Genomic DNA, 13,643 nt, shown 5'->3' with positions numbered 1-13,643 from the left:
CCCTGATGCTGGTCTGTGCTGCTGAGGACAGAGGTAATGACCTAGTAGAGCCCTGCCCTGGGCACAGCACCCAGCCCTGTGTCCTCTCCAGCTGATGCCCTGATGCTGGTCTGTGCTGCTGAGGACAGAGGTAATGACCTAGTAGAGCCCTGCCCTGGGCACAGCACCCAGCCCTGTGTCCTCTCCAGCTGATGCCCTGATGCTGGTCTGTGCTGCTGAGGACAGAGGTAATGACCTAGCAGAGCCCTGCCCTGTGCCCAGCACCCAGCCCTGTGTCCTATCCAGCTGATGCCCTGATGCTGGTCTGTGCTGCTGAGGACAGAGGTAATGACCTAGGAGAGCCCTGCCCTGGGCACAGCACCCAGCCCTGTGTCCTATCCAGCTGCTGAGCAGCCCCTTCCCACCCACAGTGTGCACCCCGCCTGCAGCCAGCCACATGGAGCTGTACGGGAAGGTAGGTACCTCTGGTCTATGCATTGCATGCCAAGCACAATGGCCATAACCATCATCATCCTCACTCCCTGCACAGCCTGAGCGCACGAGCCTTAAAGGGGCAACTGCATCTTTCACTTTTCCAGAGGAGAAAGGCTGCCAGATGGACGCTGTGCACTGCTGCATTGTGGGAGGTGTAGTTTCTATCCCAGCATATGTCACAGTGATGCATTAGGGGAGGCAGGAGGCTCCAGGACTACAAGAACCAGAAGGGTGCGCTGACAGGCGAGGAGTAGATGAAGGCAGTGGACAGCTCCTGGTGCTGATCCTCCAGGAAGCCGGGAGCTCAGTGTGCAGAGCCGGGAGCTCAGTGTGCAGAGCCGGGAGCTCAGTGTGCAGAGCCGGGAGCTCAGTGTGCAGAGCCGGGAGCTCAGTGTGCAGAGCCGGGAGCTCAGTGTGCAGAGCCGGGAGCTCAGTGTGCAGAGCCGGGAGCTCAGTGTGTAGAGCCGGGAGCTGGCCGCAGAGGACGAGGGACGTTTCTCCAATTGGATCAGACTTTAGAGAAAGGAAAGGGAGAATCGGGCAGAATGAGACACGAAGCTCCCATGCAGGTGAGTGAGACAAAGCAGCGCCGGTGCACTCCTCACACGGCACATTAACCCCACATGTGCTGCAAGTGGGACTGCAAGACTGCACCGAGCAAACACAGAGGCTACAATCAGGTGCTGTGCACAATACCACACACTGCAATCAGGTGCTGTGCACAATACCACACACTGCAATCAGGTGCTGTGCACAATACCACACACTGCAATCAGGTGCTGTGCACAATACCACACACTGCAATCAGGTGCTGTGCACAATACCACACACTGCAATCAGATGCTGTGCACAATACCACACACTGCAATCAGGTGCTGTGCACAATACCACACACTGCAATCAGATGCTGTGCACAATACCACACACTGCAATCAGGTGCTGTGCACAATACCACACACTGCAATCAGGTGCTGTGCACAATACCACACACTGCAATCAGGTGCTGTGCACAATACCACACACTGCAATCAGGTGCTGTGCACAATACCACACACTGCAATCAGGTGCTGTGCACAATACCACACACTGCAATCAGGTGCTGTGCACAATACCACACACTGCAATCAGGTGCTGTGCACAATACCACACACTGCAATCAGGTGCTGTGCACAATACCACACACTGCAATCAGGTGCTGTGCACAATACCACACACTGCAATCAGGTGCTGTGCACAATACCACACACTGCAATCAGGTGCTGTGCACAATACCACACACTGCAATCAGGTGCTGTGCAAAATACCACACACTGCAATCAGGTGCTGTGCACAATACCACACACTGCAATCAGGTGCTGTGCACAATACCACACACTGCAATCAGGTGCTGTGCACAATACCACACACTGCAATCAGGTGCTGTGCACAATACCACACACTGCAATCAGGTGCTGTGCACAATACCACACACTGCAATCAGGTGATGAGCACCATACCACACACTGCAATCAGGTGCTGTGCACAATACCACACACTGCAATCAGATGCTGTGCACAATACCACACACTGCAATCAGATGCTGTGCACAATACCACACACTGCAATCAGATGCTGTGCACAATACCACACACTGCAATCAGGTGATGAGCACCATACTACACACTGCAATCATGTGCTGTGCACAATATTACACACTGCAGTCAGGCGATGTGCACAATACTACACACTGCAATCAGGCGGTATGAACAATACTACACACTGCAGTCAGGTGATGTGCACAATATTACACACTGCATTCAGGCGATGTGCACAATACTACATTAATCAGGAATGCACACATTAGTATTTACAGTAGTTCTGAAAAATGTGGTGAACAGCTACAAGTATGTCCCAGGTTTTAAAGAATTTACTCCGCAGCGTACACCGGCTAAGGTTTGTCATTGTCTGCTATACTAAAGCTGGAGACAACAACCGGATTCCCGTTAGAGATGTAGCAGTGCCGAGTTTGTTGTGCAGCTTTCTGGTTCCTGCCATGGTACACAGAAGCATTCAGTGATCAGGCTCTGCTATCTGTACATTTTGCTTTTGTCTGTGATTGCTAAATGAACTATGTTATGACTTATGCACGAGTTCACCAGGCAAGTTGTGCCCTTGTATGATATTTTATGTAGTTACTGTATAACTATGCAGAGACTGTCCTAGGATCAATATCATCCATTATCTACCTATTATCTATCAGCATTGTATACAGTCTTGGAAATACACCAGTCTATACTGCCATGTATAAGAACACAATTACACAAAGACATTTTACTTACCAGGCAGATGAAGTGACAGGTCCGAAATATCTACATAATGGCTGTATCAGTGTACAAGGGATGGATTTGGGATCCACAAGGTGTATTATTACCAGAGATTAATGAGTGATGAAGTGATCTCCAGCATTTCCCTCTACAGGGGCAGAAATGGCGTCTTGTGTTCATTGTTGAGTTAATTTTTACACTATTTTAACAATTCTATGAGATGATCTACATTATATAGAAAAGTGAGGCCTCTCTCCAACTCCCCGTCCACGATGACCAACTGTAGCTGGAGTCTGGTTGGTGAATCGTCTGATGACCATGCTGGTATCTATTATCTATCTGAGAACTTAAAGCTAAAAATGATGGCGTGATTACATATACCCACTATTGTATTCTTTCCATTTTCCTAACCTTCACAATGGACCGCTGAATCCCCTCCTCTTAGAAGAATCCCAAAACCCAGACCCCCAGTGATCAGCTGTAATCCACTGGGGAGTCAAACAGCAAATCTTACATTTCTCTACAGCGCCACCACAGGGGAAAATAAACATTACGCCATTCCCCTTTCTTTTAAATCTGTGGGCTCCTGTGTAATACAAGGACAGGCCAGGTCCTCCATATTGAGCTGCTCATTACAGTCTTTAGACAATGCATATGTTTGGTGTTGCCCATAATATCTATATGGTCTTGTATATCTCAATGTCAAATCCTTCCTCAAATATGAAAAGATGTGATTTCTTGTCCGCCTTGTACTTTCCGTGGTAATGTCTGTTGCTGTACCCTGTCAAAGTCATTGAGTCCTATGGGAGTCCATGTTGTGTTATCAGTGGGAGCAGTGCGGGGAGATACAGCTGCGGCTGCAGACTATCAGCCAAAGCTTAACCTTCTACAGTGGCCTGTCAAGAAAGCAAGCTGAATGCCAAATTATCTATCATGTGTCATGCATGCCAAAAATAAGTGAACCCTCCCTCCTAATTATTCACTTCAGGTGTTTTGCTTACAACTATTGAGAACAGATGAGTAAAAATCAATCACACTGCCATGTGATCTTCTTAGGCCAGCTTCACACTAGCAGTATTTGGTCAGTATTTTACCTCAGTATATGTAAGCCAAAACCAGGAGTGGGTGATAAATGCAGAAGTGGTGACGTGTTTCGTACCTTCCCTCTGATTGTTCATCTCCTGGTTTTGGCTTACAGATACTGAGGTAAAATACTGACCGAATACTGAACGTGTGAACGTGGCCTTAGACGAACATTTGTATTGATATCAGTGGTACAAAAGAGCTCTGCCGTCTTGACCTTCTGTTCACACGATCGTACTTTAGGTCGGAGCACTGTCCGTGTAAAAACAGACATCACACGAGCAGCGCTCAGACCAATGTTATTCAGATGACAGGTTTTGTTTCTTTTTTTACAGAGACTGAACATTCACTGGCAAAATTGCAGCATGCACCAGTGTCTTCTGTATCTGTGGATGAGGCTCACCTTTTTAATTCTACGGGTGCCGAAAAAAAAAAAATCTGATCCCGTACGAATCATCCATATACAGTAGTATCTGATTGTTACCGATACATTGTAATTATTAACATAGGAAACTGTACTTGGTGCTATAAATCTTATTCACTGCCGATGCGAAAGCGAATGATATATAGATACCATACCGATGATAATACAATTATTTTTTCTGGAAAAAAAAAAAAATATATATAATTTGTATGAGCTTAGCTTTAAAGTGTCATGATCCTAGACTAGAACCTTCTAGATCTACTCCGGGAAAGCATATGACTTGCAAACATCTTCATCCTCTATGGCACCACTCACCACAGAGCTCCACGCTGTGCATTGCAGTGAAATGGATTTCCACAGTCGAGCTGTGGGACACTCACCATTACCATGTGCATTTCCAGGCATCGGCAGTGGATGGTATAGAGCAGTGTTCCCCAACTCCGGTCCTCAAGAGCCACCAACAGGTCATGTTTTGAGGATTTCCTTAGTATTGCACAGGTCATTGAATGCTTGCTTGTCCAGGTGATGCAATTATCACCTGTGCAATACTAAGGACATCCTGAAAACATGACCTGTTGGTGGCTCTTGAGGACCGGACTTGGGGAACACTGGTATAGAGCATGTCACCCTGGATGCCGGAATAGTGGGAGTGCATTTTTATGGCCTCCTTATGCATTAGACTAAAGTCACTGTAACCCACCAATATCAGCAGGTAGGTTCTTAATGTGTATGGAGACTTCCCAACTGTTCCCGAACAGGTCATGTCAGGAGAGAGGAGCATGTCAGATTTCCAGTGGTCTTATAGAGAAGCCAAGTGTATGGGGGACTCGGGAGAGCTAGGTGTTAAACAAATGATCTATTGTGTAGATCTGGGTTTGATGGATGCCATCTACCAGAATGCACAGTGCCCACAATAACATTTGGTGGAGAAGGGATAACATATTGGGCAGTTTTGTGGGCTAAGGCTAGGACCTTTATTTCTGGTGATGGACATTCAACAAAGTTTTTCACAGTTTTAAACTTTATGGCATTTGTCATCAGTTTTTGAGATGGAAACAATATAGTTTGACAGATATAATGTGGAGGAACTCAAGTAACTGCAGTACTCAGGGGACTGACTGCAACTCCATCAAGCATCCTTGGAAATACTTGTAAAGTGGATTGTCAGACTTCTTGTCCAGTATCAGTATCTGACCTCACAAATGTTTTGATTGAATGGGCACAAATTCCCACTGACACTAAGTGGACTAAAGGTTTACAAGGGGTATTCTCAAGGTTTATAGTTATACCTTATCCATTGTTTCCTAATGACTGGGACTCCGACTGTTGGGACCCCCACCAATCCCAAAAACAGTCATGTGGATGGAGTGGTGGTCAGTCATGTGCACAGCAGCTCCATTCATTTTTATGGCAGTGCCAAAGACCAGCTGAGCGCTGCATTTAGCTATCTCCAGCAGTCCAATAAGAATGAATGGAGCAGCGCTGCACATGATCCGCCCTTGCTCCATCCATGTGGGGCTCTTCAGAGCCCAGGTTCTCGGGATCGGTGGTGGTTTCAGCGGATGGACCCCCCACCAATCAGGCAGTTATCTCCTATTATGTGGATAGAGGATAACTGTGAAGCATGAGAATGATCCTTTAATGCTTGCAGTAGGGGTAAAACTCCATATTACCGTCAATGGTTTTGGAATGGGATGTCCAGCAATTTCATATAGATGTAGCTGATGTTCTCAACTCACACAACTGTACTTAATATATACAGTAGGACTGCTGGTAACAAAATAATATTATTACATTAAACATATAAAGATATAGAGCCAGACTATGTTTATGAAGCCCCTGCACCAACTGTGTCACCATACATATGTGGCAAATGCCAAACTCCCCTTCACTGCGTGGTAAGAAATGTTTGTATGGCGCCTAGGTTATTTGTAATTGCAATAGTACAATCCGGTTTTTTATATATGTATATGGCAGCTTCACTTTATCATGGTATGTCGTCATCGGATCATTATAAAGTACGACTCCTATGTCACTCTCTTCCGGACTACCATGAGATCTTCAGTGATACGTAGCCGTAACTTACAGCAGGGAAACCGGGCATAGATCATTCAGGCCTGTCAGGAAGAATCAAGTAGTTCATATAAAACGAGCAAGCAAAAGAAGACAAGATTGCAATCAACCAGTTGTCAAGAAATTGGCAAAAAGTCAGGAGCTGGTAGACTGTAGCAAAGACGCCAAGGTGCTCTGATTTTACTGACAATCTCTCCATGTGTCTGCATTAAAAACATGAAATGGCTGTCACTATAGTATAAACTGCAAAGATCACAAAAAAATGAATTATCGCACATCAATGCAAAGTATGCAGTGCCCCCCTGAAATGTCACTGTATATTAATATGCTGCTGCCATCTTATCTTCTAGGCCCTGTCGAATCTGCTGGTTTGTTGGGCTACCAAGGACAACTAAATCTTTAAGAGTTTATTATAAGTAGGATGAATCCGTGCCGGGCTGTACGATTGCAGACAGGTGTCTTTACTCTGAAACGCCGAGGAGTTTCAGAGAAGACATAGTTTGAAGACATGCACTGTAGGGATAGATGTGGCTAGTCCAGTGTGGTTGCTGGCCACTTTCTCGCTGCCTTGCTCCAGGTGACTACTAGGGCTCTTCCATGTATGTACACGGGGAGAGACCTGTCAGTCAACTGGAGCAAGGCAGGGAGAAGCCGCCCGGAGGCAGTACCTGGTTAGTCTTGTCTCCTCTTACTCTCCCTGATTGACTTTCCAAACTATGTCTTCTCGGAGAAAAGCATACCTAACAGCGATTACGCAGCCAGGCTCTAATTCATGCCCGCTTTGGTTAAGGCAGCATGAATCTCGTGACAGGTTCTCTTTATGGGACAAGAATATAAGGAAAGAAAAATGTGGTAGAGGATTAAAAGTCCAACAACCAGTGATCTGTGTGCCTTCTTATATTCTGTCCTAGCCACACACATAGCACATACAGGGCCCATCCCTGCATCACCTCCAAAATACAGTGTTAACTGAAAAGCGCAGTTTCTTCACAGTCCGCAGGCAATCCAGAACTTTCCTTTCTCAAAAAGGTCAAACTAATCAATGTGGAGATGTGGTCATCTCCTCATGTGTGCTCCTCGGGGGATAATGCCATGCAGCTTCCCTAGCGATAAACATGCTGTCTTCCAGGGTCAGAAACCCCAGCGGAGTTCTACTCAAGGTTTCAGCCATGGCCCAAATCTTCTTATACTGTAGATGTCATTGCCTGAGGTCTTGGGTTTGGATCCCAATAGGACCCATCAGACCCCAAGGTCTGGAAGAATTTGTGACCTGCACACCTGTAAGTACTCTAAATTAGTCGGTGTGATAATATTTTATTTATTATTATGTTACCCATACACAATAGATGAATGTCGGCAAAACTCGATTTGAGCGGGTGCAGACAACCATCTCATGTATGGTGTTGTCCCAATTCTTCTCTGATGTCAGGGGAAAAAAAGCATCCGACTGTTGGATTTTAGTGCCTAAGGCCGGAGTCACACTAAACGTATGAAAAATCGGTCCAAGTCTCCCTGCCGAGAGTCGCAGCACGAGTGTAATACGAGTACAGTGCGATTTTTTTTTTTTTTTTTCACATCTAGCATCTGATTTACATCCGAATACAGTGCGATTGCTATCCGATTGTAATGCGATTTTAACAAGAGCTTTTACGTAGTGCAATTTACACATCATTTTCTAAGGAAATATTCATCAGAACACACACACATATATAATAGATAGAATAAAAGCCGGCAATTCATGTGCCGCGTACAGTAAAATCACAGAGTGGCAGGTTACACTAGAATAGATCAGTGATGCCGAACCTTTTAGAGACCGAGTGCCCAAACTGCAATGCCCTGAATACTGAGGTTTCAGATTAGAAAGACAACTCGTACATTAGCACGCTATAGAGTCAATATCAAAGAGCTTGTAAGCGCTGCACTCCAAGCCTAAGATACCAGCCACCAATTGTAGTGAAGGTCTGTTCTTGAGAATGGAGATGATTTTTAATCAAAAGTTATATTGCAAAGTTGTTTGTTTTTACAACCTGTTTGCAATTGTAACCCTTTATCATGATGAGAACAAACCCTTTAAGGCAGGGACATCAAATTCAAATACACAGAGGGCCAAAGTTAAAAGCTTTGACAAAGTCGTGGGCCAACCTTGATATTTGTTAAAAAAATGTCTACAATTGAGAAAGTTTTTCCTTATCAAATAAAACGATTAACTTTTAGAATTATAGTGGAATAATATAATATGTTATGTAACGGCAGTAAAAAAAATATATGGCCTAATGGCCTACTTTAAATATGTAATAACAAAGGACAAAAAAACCTTGAATAAAACAGATAAAGTATGATGCTAACAAAAGTGCTCCCACACACGGTATTATATCCCCATAGTGAACTCCTCCACATGCATAGTATGATGACCCTACTGTACCTCCCTTAGTTTGCCCAACAAAGAATGGTGACCCCATCACAGTATGATTCTCCAGCTACAATCCCCACACAGCCCTCCATACAGTATAATGGGCAAATAAAGTCCTCCATACAGTACAATGGCTCCACATAGATCTCATTAAAGTATAATGGCTCCACATAGTCCTCCATACAGTGTAATGGCCCCCACATAGTCCTGCATAAAGTGTAATGGGCCCCACACGATGCTCCATACTATAAAATGGCCCCACATGGTTCTCCATAGTGTATAATGGCCTCACATAATGCTCCATACTGTATAATGGCCCCACACGATGCTCCATACTGTATAATGTGCCCACATAGTGCTCCATACAGTATAATTGCCTTACATTAAAAAAAACCAAAAATATATACTCGTGTATAAGCTGACCCGAGTATAAGCCGAGGCACCTAGTTTTGCCACGAAAAACTGGGAAAAAGTATTGATGCGAGTATAAGCCAGGTATGCATTGTCCCCTAATCCCTATTCTGGTCTGCATGGTTCCTCATACCCATTCTTGTCTGCATGACTTATTATCCCCATACTTGTCTGCTTGGCTTCTTATCTCTATTCTTGTATGCATGGCTCCTTATCCCCATCCTTGAATGCATGGCTCCTTATCCCCATCCTTCCATGCATGGCTCCTTATTCCCATCCTTGTATGCATGGCTCCTTATCCCCATCCTTGTATGCATGTCTCTTTATCCCCATCCTTGTACGTATGGCTCCTCATCCCCATCCTTGTATGCATGGCTCCTTATCCCCATCCTTCCATGCATGGCTTCTCATCCCCATCCTTGTATGCATGGCTCCTCTTCCCCATCCTTGTATTCATGGCTCCTCATCCCCATCCTTGTATTCATGGCTCCTCATCCCCATCCTTGTATGCATAGCTCCTTATCCCCATCCATGTATGCATGGCTCCTTATCCCCATCCTTCTATGCATGGTTCCTCATCCCCATTCTTGTATGCATGGCTCCTCATCTCTATCCTTGCATGCATGGCTACCATGAGAAAAGCATTAAGAAAAATCCTACTTACCTTCCCTGCGCACCCTTGCAGCATCTTGTTACTGTACCAGCAGCATCTGCGGCCGAGCGATCACGTGTCCCCGGTCATTAAGGTAATGAATATTCACCTCTCTTCACGCCTATGGGAGTGGAGAGAGGTGAATATTCATTACCTTTATGAGAGGGCACCCGTGATAGCTGGCTGCTGTGGCTGACACTGCACGCTATAAGAGAAATGAATATTCACTGCACTGGCAGTGAATATTCATTTCTCTTCAGCAGCAGGCACAGGCTTTAGCTGTAGCCGCCGGCTCCTGCCTCCTGTGACACGCTGCTCCTCACCGCCGTCTTCTGGGACAATGACTTGTGTATAAGCTGAGGGGGGAGTTTTCAGCACAAAAAAATGGGCTGAAAAACTCAGCTTATACACGAGTATATACGGTAACTACTCACTTCTGCCTGTTGAGCACTGATCTGGTCTCTTCATATATCACAATCCTACCTGTGGACACTAGCGCTGCCACTCTCCTCAGCCTGCACACAGACTGATGGGAGGATGCGTGACCTGATGGGATGACATGGGTGAAGAGGAGAGTGGCCACAGTGCTAGTGATGAGGGAGATGGCGAGGGGACTGAGAAGAGTGATGGTAGCACTAGTCCTGAGGAGAAGGCACGCGTGCCCACCGGGAGGGCTCTGCATTCCCCCTCTGGCACGCATGCCATAGGTTCACCGCCGCTACTCTAAAAGGTCTCCCTTCTGCAGCAGCCCCCTTTCTTCAGGGACTTGTTTTCAGATGGCTGCTATTAATATATTCCATTGGAAATTAGAAGACGTCTTCTAATTATGCAGATTTTCTTGATTAGCATGTTTGAAATCCCGGTGACAGTAATTTCCAGGTTCTCAACTTCTTCAGTATCATCTTCTCCTAAACATGGTATTTTTAATTAATATCTAAATGTCACTTTGAATAATGTTTTAATTTATGTGGAAAATCTCAGTTACTTTTCTAAGACTCGATTCTCAGTAGTCTTACTAACTACTAAATGCAGTTCACGTATACAGAGTGTTTTTCCCTAAAATTACCAAAAGTCCACATTTTACACTTCTGTCAAATTGTTGTAGCTGGATCTCCTTAAAGGACTATAACTTTAACTATGAACAGGATGTGTGATACTTTGCTGATCACTAGGGGTCCACCTGCTGGGACCACCACCAATCCTGACAACAGGGCTCTAAAATGCCCTGTTACAATTAAGTGGTGGGTATGTATGTGAGGCCACACTCAATTCATTATCTACAGGACTACTGGAGATAGTCACACATTTGCACTTGGCTATCATCTACAGTCTACATTCTAACATTCCCCAATCTTCGGATTGGTAAGTGTTCCAGGAGTAAAAAAAAAAAAAAAAAAGAAACAGTGAACCTTTGCAGGTCTGAAAAAATTGAAAAAAACAAAACAAGAAAAGACCCACCTACTATATACAACAACTTTATTAATAATGGGGGGGCTTGTAAACCACACAGGGAGGAACACGAAAGGAGTGAAAAGTGGCTTACCGGCCTTGGTATTGGCCTCTTGGTCTCCCTGCCTTGCCGCGGTGGTTGGCACCCTAAAGGTGAAGTGGCGCCTCTGCTCAACGATGGCTAGCCTTCACTGCCCCTAATGAACTCTGTAAAGAAAAGGACACCACTGTAAAGAACCTAAATGTGGGGCCACAATGTACCAACAAATTGTCAGTACCAGTAGTCAGACCAAGGATCAGTAAGGAAAACCGGCTGTAACTTGCCTTGATGGTAAATAAATGTTAATATGAATCAGTACCAGTAATGCATATATTACTGTAATTGTAAAAATATAACTAACCCACAGGACACAAAATTCTTCCAGGCTCCTTGCAGCATGTAAGTAAACCAAATATCCACAAATCGCCCTTAGTGAAAAAGCTGAAAACACAAAAAAGACTCTTTATTCCAATGTCAGCAAAAAAACGAAAAGAGAAAAATAAAAAGTGGTGCTATATATATATATATATATATATATATATATACACAGTACAGACCAAAAGTTTGGACACTAATTGTACATTCACACTGAAGGCATCAAAACTATGAATTAACACATGTGGAATTATATACTTAACAAAAAAGTGTGAAACAACTGAAATTATGTCTTATATTCTAGGTTCTTCAAAGTAGCCACCTTTTTTTTTTTTTGATGACTGATTTGCACACTCTTGGCATTCTTTTGATGAGCTTCAAGAGGTAGTCATCGGGAATAGTTTTCACTTCACAGGAGTGCCCTGTCAAGTTTAATAAGTGGGATTTCTTGCCTTATAAATGGTGTTGGGACTATCAGTTGTGTTGTGCAGAAGTTTGGTGGATACACAGCTGATAGTCCTACTGAATAGACTGTTAGCTGCTTTTTTCTTGCCATAATACAAATTTTAAGTAAAGAAATACAAGTGGCCATCATTACTTTAAGAAATGAAGGTCAGTCAGTCGGAAAGAGTGGGCAAACTTTGAAAGTGTCCCCAAGTGCAGTGGCCAAAACCATCAAGCGCTACAAAGAAACTGGCTCACATGAGGACCGCCCCAGGAAAGGAAGACCAAGAGTAACCTCTGCTTCTGAGGATAAGTTTATCCGAGTCACCAGCCTCAGAAATCACAGGTTAACAGCAGCTCAGATTAGATGCCAGGTCAATGCCACACAGAGTTCTAGCAGCAGACACATCTCTACAACAACTGTTAAGAGGAGACTTTGTGCAGCAGGCCTTCATGGTAAAGTAGCTGCTAGGAAACCACTGCTAAGGACAGGCAACAAGCAGAAGAGACTTGTTTGGGCTAAATTACACAAGGAATGGAAATTAGACCAGTGGAAATCTGTGCTTTGGTCTGATGAGTCCAAATTTGAGATCTTTGGTTCCAACCACCGTGTCTTTGTGCGACGCAGAAAAGGTGAACGGATGGACTCTACGTGCCTGGTTCCCACCGTGAAGCATGGAGGAGGAAGTGTGATGGTGTGGGGGTGCTTTGCTGGTGACACAGTTGGGGATTTATTCAAAATTGAAGGCATACTGAACCAGCATGGCTACCACAGCATCTTGCAGAGCATGCTATTCCATCCGGTTTCCGTTTAGTTGGACCATCATTTATTTTTCAACAGGACAATGACCCCAAACACACCTCCAGCCTGTGTAAGGGCTATTTGACCAAGTATGAGAGTGATGGGGTGCTACGCCAGATGACCTGGCCTCCACAGTCACCAGACCTGAACCCAATCGAGATTGTTTGAGGTGAGCTGGACCACAGAGTGAAGGCAAAAGGGCCAACAAGTGCTAAGCATCTCTGGGAACTCCTTCAAGATTGTTGGAAGACCATTCCCGGTGACTACCTCTTGAAGCTGATCAGGAAAATGCCAAGAGTGTTCAAAGCAGTCATCAAAGCAAAAGGTGGCTACTTTGAAGAACCTAGAATATAAGACATAATTTCAGTTGTTTTACACTTTTTTGTTAAGTATATAATTCCACATGTGTTAATTCATAGTTTTGATGCCTTCAGTGTGAATGTACAATTTTCATAGTCATGAAAATTTAGAAAAATCTTTAAATGAGTAGCCTCAACCAAGTATTGAGTGCATTTACTGAGCATACATTTCAGTAGGCTAACATTTCGGATTTTAAAATAATTTTTCAATCTGGTATTTATTTTTTGTTTATTTATTTTATTCATTTACAGTATATAGCACCAATTATTCCACAGCGCTTTACAAACATTATTGGCACTCTCCCAACTCACAGTTCCCTATTAGTATGTCATTGCAGTGTGGG

At 44.3% G+C, this 13,643-nt stretch overlaps 1 protein-coding gene across 1 annotated transcript in view; it reads left to right on the top strand.

Annotated features, from left to right (window-relative positions):
• The first annotated feature begins 700 nt into the window (after positions 1–700).
• Positions 701–13,643, top strand: part of LOC138662907 (ras-related protein Rab-3C) — a 265,256-nt gene continuing 252,313 nt past the window's right edge. The window contains exon 1 of the mRNA XM_069748910.1: positions 701–1,043. Coding sequence (XP_069605011.1) covers positions 1,020–1,043 — 24 coding nt within the window. The 5' untranslated portion in view covers positions 701–1,019. The remainder of the gene's footprint in view (positions 1,044–13,643) is intronic.

This window comes from Ranitomeya imitator, chromosome 1 (assembly GCF_032444005.1).
Source record: "Ranitomeya imitator isolate aRanImi1 chromosome 1, aRanImi1.pri, whole genome shotgun sequence".
Taxonomy (NCBI): Eukaryota; Metazoa; Chordata; class Amphibia; order Anura; family Dendrobatidae; genus Ranitomeya; species Ranitomeya imitator.
This window is presented reverse-complemented; position numbering and strand designations above follow the sequence as displayed.